We start from the raw sequence: 19171 nt of genomic DNA on the forward strand, positions 1-19171 counted from the left end.
GCAGGCCATTGACCGAGCAACCCAACGTTCCTACCAGTTCCCTCCGCAGGAATGTGTTTTATGAAGGACCCAGCGTCTTGTATTCACATTGCATTGCGGCTCTTGAATTATTGAGATTGTTACCGAATTCTAAAAACACGGCTCCTCTTGTTCTTCTGGTTACCGACCCCTGCCCTATACCCATGACTTGGAGCACCCAGTGAATATCGGAGATTTGTGTTATACGTCGGCTTTCAGCCCCAGATTCATTTCGAATGTTGAAACGACAACAACAAACACCTGGTGATAATTCAATCCAGAAATACAGATGTGTGTGTATGTGAAACGCAGCGAAGAAACACACTGTCAGAGAACACAACGTAAACCCTTGTTGAGGACTGAATGGGATTGCTTCTAAAAGGCCGAAGAGCCTCCGGTGTTGAGGCAACGATGTACATTGGTGGCCACTGCGCTCCATCACCATCGTAGAGGTCACCAGGCAGAGCAGGTCTTGGAGCAGTGCCGGATTATCCTAGTTGCAAAAGCAGCTACATGTGTAGTAGTAGCTACGGGTCCCGCACTTTCAAGGGCCCCGCGCAAAATGCTTTCAAGCTATCAATTCCGGTTCAGTGATGCTGCACTTGCTGTATTGCTATAGTACTATACTGCCTTCAACTTTTATGAACGACTGGGTGTATAAGGTTAGAGATTTGTCGTATTATCTGGCTGTATAGCAAATGAAAAAATACAATTACTTTACTATGCAAGTAAAAAATACGTGTTTTAATATTTGTGTTTTTTTATTTAGGGCCCCTTTAGAACATATGCTACAAGCTCCGCACTCGCTTAATCCGGCACTGCCTTGGAGGGCATCTGTCTACGGCACAACTCTTGGGCGACCTGCGACCGGAGCTCCATTTTACCTATCTGGGCCAGCACACCAGTCCACCTTCACCACCCAAATGTGTGTCGGTCAACAGTGCAGTCAAAATGATATCTGGTATTTCGTGACAACAAACAGAAATCGTCTGCAACAGTTTTTTGCGGGCAACTTCCCACGGCCCGAAAGAAACCAATGACGATTCATTCCGGGATTGTATCTAAACTCGCAGTGGCTTCGGTTTGAACAGCAAACGAAATAAAACCAGGGGGCGTGCATTTGAAAATAACAACCCCGAATTAAGTGGCACCCTCGTGCAGCACGTAGGTTTTAGTTTTGATGTGCAGCCACGCTTAATCGGCTTACTCAGCGTGTCACAGTGGGCCCTTTTGTTGAATTGGATGAGAGATCATTAGTTAAGGAGCTAAGCGGTGATTTCACCGTTTTGTCGACGGTACAGCCCAACATTCCTCCCTCTGGCCAGACAGACAGGCACAGCCTCGTCCCCTCCTTAAAAATGTAATTGAACGAGTTTGCAGAGGCAACGAGTTGATAGCAGTAGTGGGTCCCAAGCAGTGTCTGTTGGGAAACGAGGCATGCGATTTTGGGTTTGAACCCAGGGCCTCTTGCCAGGTCAAGCCAGCTTCGGGGCATCGCGGTGGCGAGATGTTATCTCCCTCTCCTGGTATACAGGAGGTCGTGGCTTCGATTCTGACTTTGATGCTTGTTACATATTTGGAGTTTGCAAGTCTTTATCTTCCTGTGTTCGTGTGGATTTTTCTCTAGATCCTTCGGGGTATCCCTTCCACATTTAGAAACATGCGATTAGAGTATTCGGCTGATATAAATGTTCATATGATAAGCCATTTCGTTCAGCTATCATTTGTGGCCAGATCGCTTCTAAAAAAACAGCTGGTATAGCTTAGTGGGCCCTTACCTGATAAAATACAAAATAGTTTCAACGTTTTAGGATATTCGGCGAGTTTTGTGATCTCAGACCTGGCCACGAAAGTAAAAAATTCAAACTCGCTTTGAACTTTAACCGAGGCCGGCTTTAGAGGATACATGCTGGAAATATTTGGAGGTTAGGCGCAAGATAATTATCCAACTAACTCGTCTGCACGGCTCGAGAGAGAGAGCACGGGTCGCCAACCTGCGGCTTCGAAGCCGAATGCGGCTCTTTAAGGACTGATTCGTGCAGTTATTCACATGTTCTTTCGGTAAAGTCACGTAGGTATAAAACAAAATAAATCACGACATTTCGGCTGCAACACAAGCGTTCATCATCAGGTGGGAAAGCATGGTCTGCTGCTGAGGCAGTCTGTTTGCGCCCGAAACGTGATTTATTTTATTGTATTTCTACCCACGTGACTTTACCAAAAGAACCAAAGAGTATGGCTTCCTGCAGTCACGAAAGCTTCAAATCAAGATTATTTTTCGATTTAAAGGTTTCGTGACTGCAGGGATTCATCTTCTTGGTTCTTTCGGTAAAGTCACGTATATGGGAAGTAATAAAATAATAAAAATAAAACATAATAAAATTATTCTCACGACGTTTCGGCCACAACGCAAGCAGCCGTCCTCAGGTGAAAACCAGGTCCATCGAGGCGACAGAGTCTGAATGAAACAGCACACGAGCTTGGAGCATATATATAAGCTGGGCGCCTTGACAAAGGAATTTGCATATCAAGAGGATTTTAGCATATTTATGGGAAATGCAGGAATGTGATTAGTACTACACATGCATGTGCATTATGCAAGATTAACAGCATCAAAGGGAGCTGCAGCTGCTGCTGCTGCAGCTGCTGCTGCTGCAGCTGCTGCTGCTGCAGCTGCTGCTGCTGCAGTTGCTGCTGCTGCAGCTGCTGCTGCTGCAGCTGCTGCTGCTGCAGTTGCTGCTGCTGCAGTTGCTGCTGCTGCTGCAGTTGCTGCTGCTGCTGCTGCTGCTGCAGTTGCTGCTGCTGCTGCTGCAGTTGCTGCTGCTGCTGCTGCAGTTGCTGCTGCTGCTGCTGCAGTTGCTGCAGTTGCTGCTGCTGCTGCAGTTGCTGCTGCTGCTGCTGCAGTTGCTGCTGCAGTTGCTGCTGCTGCTGCAATTGCTGCTGCTGCTGCTGCTGCAGTTGCTGCTGCTGCAGTTGCTGCTGCTGCTGCAGTTGCTGCTGCTGCAGTTGCTGCTGCTGCAGTTGCTGCTGCTGCTGCTGCAGTTGCTGCTGCTGCTGCTGCTGCAGTTGCTGCTGCTGCAGTTGCTGCTGCTGCTGCAGTTGCTGCTGCTGCTGCTGCAGTTGCTGCTGCTGCTGCAGTTGCTGCTGCTGCTGCAGTTGCTGCTGCTGCTGCAGTTGCTGCTGCTGCTGCTGCAGTTGCTGCTGCTGCTGCTGCAGTTGCTGCTGCTGCAGTTGCTGCTGCTGCAGTTGCTGCTGCTGCAGTTGCTGCTGCTGCTGCAGTTGCTGCTGCTGCAGTTGCTGCTGCTGCTGCAGTTGCTGCTGCTGCAGTTGCTGCTGCTGCAGTTGCTGCTGCTGCTGCAGTTGCTGCTGCTGCTGCAGTTGCTGCTGCTGCTGCTGCAGTTGCTGCTGCTGCTGCTGCAGTTGCTGCTGCTGCTGCTGCAGTTGCTGCTGCTGCTGCTGCAGTTGCTGCTGCTGCTGCAGTTGCTGCTGCTGCTGCAGTTGCTGCTGCTGCTGCAGTTGCTGCTGCTGCTGCAGTTTCTGCTGCTGCTGCAGTTTCTGCTGCTGCTGCAGTTTCTGCTGCTGCTGCAGTTTCTGCTGCTGCTGCAGTTTCTGCTGCTGCTGCAGTTGCTGCTACTGCAGTTGCTGCTGCTGCAGTTGCTGCTGCTGCAGTTGCTGCCTTATCCATTTTAATATAACACTAGGTGGGTAGAATAATACATAGTGTTATATTAAAATGGATAAGGCAGCAACTGCAGCAGCAGCAACTGCAGCAGCAGCAACTGCAGCAGCAGCAACTGCAGCAGCAGCAGCAACTGCAGCTCCCTTTGATGCTGTTAATCCTGCATAATGCACATGCATATGTAGTACTAATCACATTCTTGCATTTTCCATAAAAATGCTAAATTCCTCTTGATATGCAAATTCCTTTGTCAAGGCGCCCAGCTTATATATATATGCTCCAAGCTCGTGTGCTGTTTCATTCAGACTCTGTCGCCTCGACGGACCTGGTTTTCACCTGAGGACGGCTGCTTGCGTTGTGGCCGAAACGTCGTGAGAATAATTTTATTATGTTTTATTTTTATTATTTTATAACTTCCCTTCTACGTGACTTTACCGAAAGAACCAAGAAGATCAAGATTATTCACATTTTTGTGGCTCTTAAAATATAGACATTTTTGTTGTTTTGTTACCGAATTCAGAGGAAAAAAATATCTTGTTGTTTTGTCTGCTGACCCCAGGGACGAGGTGTGTTTGTGTGTCTGAGAGCGAGAGCACTGCAGGAGGGTATTTAAAAGGTCCCGTGATGCCACTTCTGGTGTGTGTGTGTGGATGTCCTGCACTAGTTGGCTGTGCCGTCGTAGGAATATTTAGACAGGGCATCGTCGAATGTCCACGTGGTTGTTTTGAATCCTTTAAAAGTGCCTTCCAGTGCGGCGTTTAAGTTGTGAAAGTCACAGCTCACGATTTCATCGTTAGCTGTGACAGGATGCCGCCGGGCATCGCTGTTGACAAATCGCTTTGCCTCTCAGTCGGCAGGTTACAGGTTTGCCTCCTGGTGAGGGGTTAACCCTCCCTACTCGGCTCATCCCTTTGAGAAGTCAACACCGCTCGAAGGGGAGTCAGGGCTGGCTTTGCTGTCGATGTACCTCTCAAGATAGCGTTCAGAATCCGACACGGAGCCTCCGATTATCGCGGTTGGCTATGTACGGTGCGAAAGAAGTTCAACACTACGTACACTGAGGCCCGGGCTGGGACAGAGGGCAAATTCCCGGTGGGCCGGTCCATTCCCAGGGTCGGTGGGTGGCCGGGCTGTGTGGGGACATTGCAAATGTGATCAGAGTAACAAAAACATGTTTTTATTATTTTATCTTTGGGGCTGCAGAATGTGTGTGTGACTTAATGAAACAACTGAGAGCGTAAATAAGCGAATGAAGGGTAACAGATTGTCGGTTACAACATTTTAATGAAAAAATATATTTTATATAAAACAAATGTGAAATTTTATATAATTTTTACATATAAAATATCGAATTTTATGTACATTTATTATTTAGCTCTAATGTGTTACGCTTCATTGCTTATTGACACTCTCAGTTGGCATTACGTCCACCACCATATTCGGCAGCCCCAAAGATTCTTCCTCATCGCGGCCACCCAAGTTGTGCTTTTTGGACCAACATCACACCAACATCACATCAACATCACACCAACATCACACCAACATCACACCAACACATCACACCAACACATCACACCAATATCACACCAACATCACACCAACACATCACACCAACATCACACCAACATCACACCAACATCACGCCAACATCACACCAACACATCACACCAACATCACACAAACATCACACAAACATCACACCAACATCACACCAACATCACACCAACATCACACAACATCGCACCAACACGTCGTGACATCGCAACATCACGCTAATAACACTCCCATGATAGAGGTTTGTGGGTAAGAGCACGTCAATATAAATGTCGTTAAACCCGCCAAGCACCCGACAGGTTTGTCACGTAAACAGAACGTGGCCAATTCGTGACTAGTACAGCACACCGGTGCGTCGGAGAGTAAACCCACACCATTTACACTTGCCTCTACAGTCTGTTAAGGCTATAGGGTGACCTTTGTCACCTGCAGCGTGGTGAACATGTGTACTGTTGCAGAATTTCTACTTTAGAACGAATGCCCACTGAAAAGCACTGATCTGGTGTTTAAAAAACACAAGGTCCAGTTACAGGTTTTTTTTATTTTTCAAGTGGTTTGGCACCGTTTTGAGATATAAAACCCCGATCCTGCAAAGTCTGTTCCATGATCTGAGATGTGAATCCTATAGAGGTAGTCCCCGACTTAACGATGGAGATGCGTTACGACGACCCCATCGTAAGTCAAAAATATCGTAAGTCGAAGACGGCCTAGCCTACCCAGGAGTCTTACAGAATGGTGATAATTTAGCAAAACAGAGCAATTGACAGTACCGTACTGTATAAACTGTATACTGTATGTATTTATTAATTACAATACATGCTTTTTTCACTAAAATTGGGCTTTGAAACACAAAAAACACAGAAAAAGATACACGCGCTAACACCGTGGCAACTTAACTCATTCGACCGCTGGTGAGAGTGAGAGGCATCACCACACAAGGCGGGAGATGCGTACAGAACATCCCGGCAGCGTCCCAACGTACAGCATCGTACCTCGTACGCCGCTGCGTTTGCCTGCCGCGCGAAATGTGAAATATTTTACAATTTTGCCGTATCAATATCGCCATCGTAAGATCGAAATATCGTCAGTCGGACCATCGTTAGTCGGGACTACCTGTATCTATCTGTACGTTGAGTTCAACCACCGCCACGGCAGCCCACAACGCCGCTCTCTCCGCCTCTTCCCTCGCACTCCTCCACCGCGGAATCGCCTCTCCCATCGTCGTCTCCTCTTCACGAGCTCCTGTTACAACGCTACTACGTCCTCTATGTTGAACTTCTTTCGCACCGTACGTAGCCAACCGCGCTAACCGAAGGTGCGGTCGAAGGGCGACAAACTAAACACAAGAAGCAGTTCTAAAGAAACGAGTTTTCAATCGAGATGATGATTTAAAGCTCCAAGTGGCTCCCTCATATCGGAAGAAAGGGCGTTCCAGACGGCCGCAGAAGTGCATGTTGAACGCATGCGCGATGCAGTGACCTTGCTACATTCAAGGAGCGTGTTCACTCTCGTCCTATTGCGCCTTTAGTGAGTGCTCTTTGTTACTGGCCGCTTGGGGTCTTCGACCGTGATTCGCCACTAATTCCTGACCCGCGAGTTGGGACGGACGAGTTCGCGCCCGTGTCAAGCTCGCACCTGTGCGAGGGGGGGGGGAGTTGATCTGTTAAAATATTGATTACTTTTAGCAGATAAGGCCCACTTTTTCAGAAGCGACCTGGCTATACCACAAATGATTGCTCAACGAAGTGGCTGTTGTCAAAATGTACAGTTGCCAAATACTCTAAACGAATGATTCTAAATGTGGAGGGGAAAACCCGACGACCCGGAGAAAAATCCACGCGACAACGGGGAGAACACGAACTCCAAACATACAGCAGCAGGCGTCAGGATCAGGGATCAGGATCGAACCCACGCCCTCCTGCGTACCAGGCGAGGTAGTGAACACCCCACCATCGCGGCCCCCTTGCGGGCCACATTAACATAGCGCATTCCACCGTGCAGCCAATGGGAGCGCAGGCTCGCGCGGGTGGGGGGAGGGGCTGCCTCGCGCCCACACCTGAGCTCCAGGTGAGCGGTGCTAGGTGGACTTAGCCCCCGCCCCGCCCCTCCCCCCGTGGGGTGCGGGGAGGGGCTGCCGGGCTGTGCGCGCTGCGTTGCGAGGCGCGTGTAGCCGCAGTCGGGAGCACACGGTGCTTGGCAGGCATGGCCGAGAAGATGGACAAGGCAGGTGTGTAGAAGCTGCTGTGCCCTCTCGCGTGGCCGTGTCTGCGCGTGTCGTTGGTTGGCTGCAGGGTTTTTGTGGTGTTGTTCGTGTCGTTGATTGTGAAGATTCGGTCACGGTTCCTATGATCACTGTTACATTGCTTTTATGGCTTTATTTTGGTGATTTCGACAACGTTTTTTTTTGGTTTGGCCATGTTTGTTTGTTGTAGTACGGAGTTAGACTGATGGCTTTAATCTAAGTTGTCTTGTGGTTGTTGTTGTTTGACTTGCATTCCACTGGGATTTGTGCAAACAACGTTGGTGTACGGTGCTTCTTTCTGCAATATTTTGCTGTCTTTTCCTGGATTTTCTGTTTGCACTTAGTCACACAGTCACTTTAAGATGTTTTCTTGTTCATGTTTTTGTTTTTTGTTTGTTGCGGTTGCACCCGATTCAAGAGCCGAATGGCTCACAGGGCTATACCTAATAAATTAAACTGAAGCTGTTTTTTGTATGGTGGGGGAGCGGTGGTGCAGCGGTTAGCGCTTCTGCGCCACGAACCCGGCGGCCCGAGTTCGATTCGCGCTCGCGGTCAACACCCAGTGACGATTATTTGGACCGGTCCTGGGCCTCCCCTAGGTCGGCTCAGCCTCAAATGAGTACCCGGTGCGGTGTGTAAACATCGCCACTAGGAAGACAAAGGCGGTCGGGCGTGGTGCTGGCCCACCCCCTCGCGTACCGTTCTGGCCTTCATAGGTGCTGCTCGCTAACAGCACTTGCCCCAAAAGTCTGTTGCAGATATACGGGGGATCTTTGTATGGACATTAAACTTCTTTTGTACCGTATGTAGTAGCCAATCACAAAAATACAGTTCCAAAAAAACAAGTTTTCAATCTAGATTTTAAAAAATGCGTAAGCACGTCTCTGCCTCTCCGTTGGCTGTTCAGAGCAGTGGATAGTCCACATTCCTTTGGCGAATTGAGAGTATATAGGATACATCGCTGCTGCCCGCCGATAGGAAAAAAAAGTGGTACTGATTTCTTCAACCCTCGGGGGACGATAGGCAGATCCGCCTGAGTAACGAGGAGTCTGTAACGGCATCAGTGAGGGTTGGCGTAACCCATAATCACTCCAGGCTGCGATACAACTAGGCACCAGATAGTAAGCCGTATCAGCTTAGACTTGGCGGCAAGGCGAAGGCGGCATTCTTCTAAAATCTAAATGAACAGATCGGTCGAGTGGCTGAGACAAGCGGACAACAACAAGGGATGTCCGATTCTGCTGCTGCTGCTGCCGTTAAATCCACTCGCTCGTGGCACGCGGGCAGCCGCGTGCCCCCGAACAGCTGATGAGAGACGGAACTCGCTCCGTTGGAGTGGAGACCAAGACGAGTCGACACACACAGAGAGAGAGAGCGGGAGAGACGGTGGCATCAGAGCTCGGAGGCTGTCACTGAGTCACGGGAGAGCCGGGGTGGTGGTGTAGTAACTACATTATCAGTGGCGTAGTAACTACATTATCAGTGGTGTAGTAACTACCAGAGGTGGGACAAAGTCATTGTTATGCAAGTCCAAGTCGAGTCGCAAGTCATCAAATTCATGACTCGAGTCTGACTCGAGTCCAAGTCACATGACTCGAGTCCACATCTCATAGGTGGGACAAAGTCATTGTTATGCAAGTCCAAGTCGAGTCGCAAGTCATCAAATTCATGACTCGAGTCTGACTCGAGTCCAAGTCACATGACTCGAGTCCACACCTCTGGTAACTACATTATCAGTGGTGTAGTAACGACATTATCAGTGGTGTAGTGACTACATTATCAGTGGTGTAGTAACTACATTATCAGTGGTGTAGTAACTACATTATCAGTGGTGTAGTGACTACATTATCAGTGGTGTAGTGACTACATTATCAGTGGTGTAGTAACTACCAGAGGTGGGACAAAGTCATTGTTATGCAAGTCCAAGTCGAGTCGCAAGTCATCAAATTCATGACTCGAGTCTGACTCGAGTCCAAGTCACATGACTCGAGTCCACATCTCATAGGTGGGACAAAGTCATTGTTATGCAAGTCCAAGTCGAGTCGCAAGTCATCAAATTCATGACTCGAGTCTGACTCGAGTCCAAGTCACATGACTCGAGTCCACACCTCTGGTAACTACATTATCAGTGGTGTAGTAACGACATTATCAGTGGTGTAGTGACTACATTATCAGTGGTGTAGTAACTACATTATCAGTGGTGTAGTAACTACATTATCAGTGGTGTAGTGACTACATTATCAGTGGTGTAGTGACTACATTATCAGTGGTGTAGTAACTACCAGAGGTGGGACAAAGTCATTGTTATGCAAGTCCAAGTCGAGTCGCAAGTCATCAAATTCATGACTCGAGTCTGACTCGAGTCCAAGTCACATGACTCGAGTCCACATCTCATAGGTGGGACAAAGTCATTGTTATGCAAGTCCAAGTCGAGTCGCAAGTCATCAAATTCATGACTCGAGTCTGACTCGAGTCCAAGTCACATGACTCGAGTCCACACCTCTGGTAACTACATTATCAGTGGTGTAGTGACTACATTATCAGTGGTGTAGTGACTACATTATCAGTGGTGTAGTGACTACATTATCAGTGGTGTAGTGACTACATTATCAGTGGTGTAGTAACTACATTATCAGTGGCGTAGTAACTACATTATCAGTGGTGTAGTGACTACATTATCAGTGGTGTAGTAACTACATTATCAGTGGTGTAGTAACTACATTATCAGTGGTGTAGTGACTACATTATCAGTGGTGTAGTGACTACATTATCAGTGGTGTAGTGACTACATTATCAGTGGTGTAGTGACTACATTATCAGTGGCGTAGTAACTACATTATCAGTGGCGTAGTAACTACATTATCAGTGGTGTAGTGACTACATTATCAGTGGCGTAGTGACTACATTATCAGTGGCGTAGTAACTACATTATCAGTGGTGTAGTGACTACATTATCAGTGGTGTAGTAACTACATTATCAGTGGCGTAGTAACTACATTATCAGTGGTGTAGTGACTACATTATCAGTGGCGTAGTAACTACATTATCAGTGGCGTAGTAACTACATTATCAGTGGTGTAGTGACTACATTATCAGTGGCGTAGTAACTACATTATCAGTGGCGTAGTAACTACATTATCAGTGGCGTAGTAACTACATTATTAGTGGTGTAGTAACTACATTATCAGTGGTGTAGTGACTACATTATCGGTGGCGTAGTAATTACATTATCAGTGGTGTAGTAACTACATTATCAGTGGCGTAGTAACTACATTATCAGTGGCGTAGTAACTACATTATCAGTGGCGTAGTAACTACATTATCAGTGGTGTAGTGACTACATTATCAGTGGCGTAGTAACTACATTATCAGTGGCGCAGTAACTACATTATCAGTGGTGTAGTAACTACATTATCAGTGGCGTAGTAACTACATTATCAGTGGCGTAGTAACTACATTATCAGTGGCGTAGTAACTACATTATCAGTGGCGTAGTAACTACATTATCAGTGGCATAGTAACTACATTATCAGTGGCATAGTAACTACATTATCAATGGTGTAGTAACTACATTATCAGTGGTGTAGTAACTACACCATCAGCTCAGGAGGGCCCCAACGTTGTAATTTTTCTTGCACGGTCGTACCTAGAGGCTATTAGATATTGCGGCCTCCGCTTGCCCAAATCACATCGTCATTATGCTCACGGTCTCGAACATTTAACGCTGTCGGGGGAATTTTCATAAAAACATTTTTAAAAATTTAAACCGCCTTTAAGTTATTTTACCGCTGTTTAACACATTTCATGGTAGCTGTCAAGGGGGCCCCGACTTGTAGCTTTGACCACCGGGGATGGGACGGTGGCAAGGCACCCTCTGCCACCCTCGATCGGTGCGCTACCGGTGGACAGCCATTGGCGGTTGTGTTGAGGAATGACTCGGTCCCCGCACCAAGCACGTGGAAAGTCCGCGCCTGCCTCGGGAACAACAACGGACAGCGGCAAATCAACCCTCTAGAGCAGAGGTGGGGAACGTCCGGCCCGCGGGCCGTATAAGGTCCGGGGAATCATTTGGTGTGGCCCTGCCAAGGCACTTCAATAAATCTAGGAGCAAACCTGGAAAAGCAGTTGCGAGTAGCAACATCATCAATAGCAGCTAACATCACACGCCTCACCAAAGAGAAGCAGTTCCAGCCATCACATTAGGGGCAAGTTAATTAAATGTTTAACCAACTATAACAGGCTAATTGATAATTTTGTATGGCCCGTGAATGATGTTATAAATATCCAAATGGCCCTTGGCAGAGAAAAGGTTCCCCACCCCTGCTCTAGAGCGTAACGAACACAACCTCAAGGGGAAAAAACCACAAGAACGGCATTCAAGTCGTGCACCGTTCCAGTGGCGCTGGCGGGTGAAAGCACGCGCCACGCCGCACTGGCTCCGCTCACCATGCACGCGTGCGTGTGCGCTGGTGGGGGGCTGCAACTTGCTTGCCACGCGTACAACAGACGTGGACCTCTGAAGTGGAGGCAGGGGAAGGGAAGAAGGAAGAGTGGCGATGATTTGTCACCGTACAGCTCCACCGTCTCACCGTCTACCTCCACCGTCTCACCGTACAGCTCCACCGTCTCACCGTAGAGCTCACCGTCTCACCGTGTAGCTCCGTCGCCTCAACTCGGGGTGCGTTGCGAGGACGCGAGAACCACCTCGCGCTGCGGGCAACGGACGCTGACGTTATAAAACTAATTAATTCCAATCCTATACCTTACCCTATCCCAAACACCAACCCAATCCACACCCCAAACCAAACCTTAATCCCAGTTCTAAATCTGACCACAAATACTATACCTTAACCTATCCCAAACACCAACCCAAAATATATCATCCAACCAAAGCCCATTCCCAAACCTTAAATTCTAATCCTATACGTGCACAGCACAGGGGAGTTTGCGCGGTACGCACACAAATACTGTCATTAGAATTAGTTTAAAGCCGTTGCTGGCTGTGTGACTGCGTGTGTCACTGCGTGTGCGTTTTCTGGGGAGCTGTAGTGTAGCGGTGAGCACGCTTCGCTATGAAACCGGCGTCGCGAGTTCGATTCCCGCTCATGGCCAACATCAGTGGGAGCGATTTTATCTGAACCGGTCCTGGGCCTTCCCTGGGTTGACTCAGCCTTAAATGAGTACCGAGAGACAAAGGCGGCCGGACGTGGTGCTGGCCACCCACCACCCCCTCGTGTGCCGTGCCGACCTTCATAGCCGCTGCTCGCTAACAGCACTTGCCCCAACAGTCTGTTAAGGCTGCACGGGGGATCTTTGTCCCGCTTACTTCTGAGACCGACACCAGCATAATGCCCCAGCGCACGTGGGACCTGGTCTCCGTTTTGGTCACCTGTACTCTGGGATTTCAAATCAATTCACATCCCTACACGTCACCAGGTGAGAGAGGACGTGGAGACGCGAACCGCACGGACGAGTCGCTGCTCAAGTCTTCTGCGGCTACACGGGGGGATCTTTTTGTCTCCTCCGCAGACCGCTCCCTCACCGAGAGACTCATGGGCCGTCTGCACCCTCCGCGGCTGAGCCGCAACCTCTCCCTGCGCCGGGAGAACTCGGCGGCGGCGGCGTCACGCGGCCCCAAGACGACAGCCGGGGGGGCGGCTGGCGGGGCGCACACCATCGCACGCATCCCCCACGCAGGCGGCGACCAGAGGCGGCCGCACACCGCGTGCGAGCTCGAGCGGCTGGAGGAGCGGGAGGAGCAGCGGGCGGCGGCGGCGGGCATTGCCACCGGGAGGGCGGTGAGCGCCTGCGACGTGGCGCTGGCGGGGGGCACCCCGCTCGCGGAAGAGGGGGGCACCCCGCTCGCGGAAGAGGGGGGCACCGTGACGACGTCCGGCGAGGCCGGGCGGCGGCCATCCCCGCCGTTGCCTCCCGAGAACAAGGCGAGTGAAATGCACCACAGCAGCACGGCGAGGGATATGGGAGCAAGGCCGGAGACATCCCTTCACAGGTGGCTAGGAGATGTGAGCTGCCTCGCCTGGTACGCAGGAGGTCGTGGGTTCAATCCCGACTCTGATGACGCCTGCTGCTGTATATTTGGAATTTGCGTGTCTCTTTCGCTCCCCGTGGTCGCATGGATTTCAAATTGACGTCACGCGTTTAGAGTATTTGTCTACTGCTATAAATCCACGTGATGATAAGCTAATTCGTTGAGCTATCATTTGTCATTTGTGCCCAGGCCCGCTTCTTTTTTGTTTCTATAGGCACAGAGATTGGTTGTCAAGCACATTGCCATCTGGCTAGAGAACAGCTTACAAACATGACATTGGCGCTGATGGAAATTCTCAGCAACAGACACAATTCTTAATTGTTTAGTTTAATAGTTTGAGCGTGCCGCTCGTCCGTCACATTGGCCCGACATTTATTTTGATGGTGGCCTCGGGGCAAGAGGGGGGAGACCACAATGCAGTTCTTCAGGAACTGCTAATGGGTTTTGTTGTTGTTGCTGCTGCATAATTCACCGAGGCTGAATGAATGCTTATTGCCCATTGTTGAGTGCAGTCACTTGGCTCTCCACCACTGGAGTCAACGCTGGTCACCAGCTGTAATCCGTTGTCTCTGTTCGTTGCGCTATCCGTGGCGGCACGCTGGTGCAGCGGTAACACTTGCGGCTTCACAGCCGTGGCGTAGTAACGACATCATCAGCTCGGGGGGTGTGCGGCAGTCGGTCAGGTGGGGCCCCCCAATATTTGACTTGTCACGCACAGTAGCACCCAGGCTGTTATATGTCCCGGACTTGTCTTGCCTCATCCACACCGTCGTTACGCTCACGGCCTCCAACATTGAACGCTGTCGGGGCGCTCCTCCGTCTCCGCAGAATTCAGCCACGACAGCTTCGTCGTACGGTGGTTGTCAAGGCCCCCCCCCAACTCGTAACTTTGGCCACAAGGGGGGAGATGGGGGGCAAGGCACCCCCCCCACCTGCCCCCATGCTGGTTACGTGACTGCTTCACAGCAGCAGCAGCAGCAGCACCCTGGGTTTGAATCCCGTCCCGGTTTCAATGATCTCCCCCTGTTCTGCATTGGTTTTTCCTCTCTGTTCTCCAATTGGCTCCGATGCATAAAAAAACAAACACCCACAACCCAACTGGCATTGGCCTAAACATCCCCTAATTACTCGGCTGGGATTCCACGCGGCCACTTCACGCCTTCGAATGAAAATGTGGTACCACGCTCCTGAAAAATAGTCTTGAGACTAACGAAGGGTTTGCTGTGTATAAAACGCGATGAAAAATAATAACTTGTCCACAGCGATGGTCACCGTTGGCTGCCATTAGCACCGTTGGCTACATACGGTGCGAAAGAAGTTCAGCATATGCACACATGCATTATTATTCATCTTCATCATTAATCTTTGAAATAATTTTAAATTTATTAAGATTGCATTCATTTGAGACAAATTTTCGAATTTTGAGACTCATTTTGTGTTTTACTAAATACCTCTTGCCAGCACTGCATATGAAGATTTACAGATCACCTGCACAGTAGTTCGTATCTAACTCTGCCCTTGAACCTGGTGGCCTCTGTCCTCCGATAATAATGTGTCCACGGTGCTATGATTTATTGCTGCGTTCGTCTGCGTTTACAAGTAACACAGTATCTTTCAAAATACACACGGCAGGCAGTAAGGTGACTCAGTGATCGAGACGCTGAGATCCTGGGTTCAACTCCAGCCGCCTCTGATTAAACCGGGTTCTCAAAAGTAATGACTAGATTGTCTCAGCCTGGCCACCAATGACTGCGCTATAATACACATCACGTTACATTTGCTCTTTCATTTAACCCGTTCACGTTCTGAGACGTCTGCAAGTTGCAGGGTGGGTGTCCCGTTCACCGCTGGATCTCGGAACGCACAAGTGGTTCAGCCTTCATTTTATTTAGAGAAGCGTAGTAGCGACATTGCTTTTAAAGACATTGTGCTCACAGCAGAGAACTGTAACGACACGACCGCACTCTATGATGGCTATCGCCAAACTGTGCCAGACACCCTCCCGCATGGCCTTGTGGGAGCCTCGGTACCGATAAAGTTATTTAGTTTTTCTTCCGGTTCCGTACAAGTATGTACGTCACTGGAACGGGAATGGAATTGAAGACCAACTGATGATGTGCACGTCAAAGAAGCGGTCCTAAAAGAGCTGCAGGTTGCCAATCCCTGCCCATGGTAAATCCCACAATGCCTTGCGTGTCCCACAGTAGGGACTGCGGTGTATGTATGTTGAACTTCTTTCGCACCGTACGTAGCCAACCGTGCTGGAAGGAAGCGCGGTGGAGCCAGGCACGGACAACCCGAGCTATTCTATCTAATACGTCTTTTTTTTACTTCACCCGGTAAAGCCCACTGTGTGTATTGTAACGGAGGTGACGCGGCTCACATCGGACTCGCGCTCTCATCCTCTCGTGCGCGCTCTCTCTCCCTCCCAGCCCCCTCCCTTCCTCCCATCCCCCCTTCCTCCTCCTCTTCCTCCCTCGTCATACTTCTCAGATCACGTGGAGATTTGTCTTTATCACATCAGGGATGAGGATGATCATGCATTCAGATTTGTGTCTGTTGATGAGAATTTCCATCATTGCCAATCCCATGTTTGTAAGCTGTTCTAGCTAGATGGCAATGTGTTTGACAACCAATCTCTGTGCCTATAAGAACAAAACTATGCTTATTTTACGACGTAAGGCCCACTGAGCTATATAGCTATTTTTTAGGAGTGAACTGGCTATCACAAATGATAGCTCAACGAAGTGGCTTATCACGTGGAAATGTATCGCAGCCAAACACTCTAAACGCACGTCGATTCTAAATGTAGATGGATAAACTGGAGGACCCGGAGAAAATTCCACACGCCCACGGAGAGAACACACAAACTCCAAATATACAGCAGCAGGCGTCAGGGTCGGGATCGAACCCACGACCTCCTGTATACCAGGCGAGGTAGGCAACATCCCCTAGCCACATCAAGTGAGCCTCACTTCGCTGCTGAAAAATTCGCTCCCAGGAGGCCGTGCAGTCAATGGGATGTGTAAAAAAAAAAGAATCATAACATTTCACGTTGAGAGACAAATACGCAAATAAGGTGAAATGGCATCTTATTTATTTCGCTATCTGCTTGTAAGACAGCCAATTGACTCTTCGCTTAATCATTAACCCACTGGATGGAGGTGGCACCGCCCGGAGTTCACCTGGTTCTGTGTCAATCAGCCCAGACCAATGCTAAAGGTCCCGTGGTGACGCGGGTGTTGCTGTTGTCCAGGTGCGCGTGTGTGTTTGCACGCGCGTGATGGCATAGAGTTTCATACTTTATTATCAACAGCAGCAGCAGCAGGCATGATGTACCCGCTGCTGGATGAAGGCTTGCCCGAGGCATTGCCATCTTTCACGATTTTGCGATACCACATATAAGCCGACACTTATCCTGGGCCTAACCTCCCAGCCTCCCAGTCACGAGACGTGTCCACGTGCGGCGAACCCGGTCCTCGTCGATCGCTATCGCTGCTCGGATGCGATGCTCGTCACACGTGACCCCCGCCAACTGCCGTCTACGGTACACGGGGCTCGTTGTCTTGAGGTCCACCTCTGGTCAGCACGGTTGGCTACGTACGGCGCGGAAGAAGTTTAACCGACTTACACACATACACACACTCCCTGCCCCTGTCTGTTCCAAATCCAGGCTCTCTTTTCCTCTGCCGATGGGTTTCTGTGTACATTGCACGGAGACCCATAGAGTCACAGAGAAGCCACTGGCTCAATCACGTGTCCATCTCGAGAAAATCTAAATATCTGAAGCGTTATCTCGCGATGCCATCGCGTGTGGACGCTGTTCACGTGGCGTGGTGGTGGCGGCTGTTCGTACGGCGGTCACCGATGCGCGCTCCGCGTTTGTCCCCGACCCCTGAGCGTGTTGGTGACGGCTACGATTTAACGCTCAAACTAAAACCTTGTCGTCGTCTTTGTTTGTGTGTTTGTGTGTCTGTGCGTCTGTGTGTCTGGGCGTCTGTGTGTCTGTGTGTTTGTGTGTTTGTGTGTTTGTGTGTTGGTGTGTGTGTGTATCTGTGTGTCTGTGTGTTTGTGTGTGTTTGTGTGTGTTTGTGTGTGTTTGTGTGTTTGTGTGTTTGTGTGTTTGTGTGCTGTGCAGCTGTGCTCCCGCCTGTCCCTGCTGCAGACCGAGGCGCGCATATCCCTGCGGTACTTGACGATGGCGGCGGAGAGGGCCGCTCGGGAACAGGTACGCGTGCCCACCGCACACCTCTGATTGGCACGGTTGGCCACGTGTGGTGCGAATGAAGTTCAACGTACACGCACACGCGCGCACGCACACGCGCGCCCGGCATCGCAAACCATCCCCCGCCGTGCTGCTGCCGTCACGGCCAGGATGAGAATTGAATGAAGTTCAACAGAGGTCATCCAGTTGGAACCTCGCGGTTGCGCTACCTTAGGCCACGCTGTCAGCGCAAACGGTGTCGCCGCGGACCCGGAGCGGACGGCTTGCGCACGGGAACGGCTGCGTCCCCTGCTGCGGCCGCTGAGGCGCGGCTTTCCGCGGGGTTCGCCTCCTGTTCCTCGGGGCTCTCCTCTCACCGCTTGATTGTGACTCGGGTCACCGCGGTGCTCACGCGGAGCTCTTGACTACGATGACGCAACCCCCGTGTCACTCGCTTGGTGGGGCTCGCGTTGCTGACGGCACTCAAATAAGTCGAAACCGGTCTGTGGTTTGCGTTAGGCGGCTGCACATTGCTGCTGGGGGACTTTGTTTCTTAAAGTTCCGTTGTTTTATACAGAATCATTTATTCATTTATTCGTTTTTGAAACATAACCTTTTAAAGATTATTTCTTTCCAAGCAAACCTCAGTCTACTGCGATGTGGTGATAGGGTTTGCCACCTGTCTTGGTTTTCCCAGGATCCTCGTTTTTTTTAAGTCGTTGTGCTAGGACATCTGCAGGTCTTCTCTGGATCACTAACAGTTCCATTTAATGCCAGTAGCATACTAATCCACCCCTCAAGACAACGCGCTGACAGGCAGTTCTCCCCTATTCTAGTATCGTGAGATATCCACCTCGCCATGTTATCTTCGGGGCTGGAAATGGGAATAAATTACTGCGGGAACTCATTCATGATTTCCACCACCCCCGCTCGATTTGGACCGTGCACTAGATCTGAGGAAGAGGAGGAGCTTCGCTCCGTGTGGGGGTCTCTCTGTTTGTCTAGCGGTCTATCTGCGAGTCAAATAAATGAAAAAAGATGAATCCTTGATTATTCCCGGAACGCAGTCACGAGGTGCAAATTGTCACTCTACACCACGGCATTCCAGGGGATTCCGGCCCAGTTCCACCACTGGGGTGTGTCACAATTTTCTTTGTCATCCCGAAGGTGGCAAAGCCACTTAAGTGCTGGTAATGTCACCGCCTCGCCACGCCACGCCAAGAGGCGCCTCGTGCATGGCTCGGAGCACTGTGGTTGCCACGCGCTGTCCACATTAATGACTGCAGCACGTGTGTCCGGGAGACACACGTGCAGTCATTCAGTGACTTCCTGTCTGTCTGTGTCTAAGAAGTCGTTCTTTGCATCACAAATTGAATTCGCAATGCAGGCTCCTTGTGCAGTGACCATAGCAGACCCAGCACGATC

The 19171-nt window shown here is 49.9% G+C and overlaps 1 protein-coding gene across 1 annotated transcript in view; it reads left to right on the plus strand.

The window, feature by feature from the left end:
• Positions 1–7328: 7328 nt before the first annotated feature.
• The window catches only part of LOC144719607 (uncharacterized), a 30434-nt gene continuing 18591 nt past the window's right edge, over positions 7329–19171 (plus strand). Inside the window, exons 1-3 of the mRNA XM_078595688.1 lie at positions 7329–7478; positions 13023–13435; positions 17681–17770. Coding sequence (XP_078451814.1) covers positions 7454–7478; positions 13023–13435; positions 17681–17770 — 528 coding nt within the window. The 5' untranslated portion in view covers positions 7329–7453. The remainder of the gene's footprint in view (positions 7479–13022; positions 13436–17680; positions 17771–19171) is intronic.

The sequence above is a fragment of the Lampetra planeri genome, chromosome 6, assembly GCF_965212315.1.
Source record: "Lampetra planeri chromosome 6, kcLamPlan1.2.h2, whole genome shotgun sequence".
In the NCBI taxonomy this organism is placed as follows: Eukaryota; Metazoa; Chordata; class Hyperoartia; order Petromyzontiformes; family Petromyzontidae; genus Lampetra; species Lampetra planeri.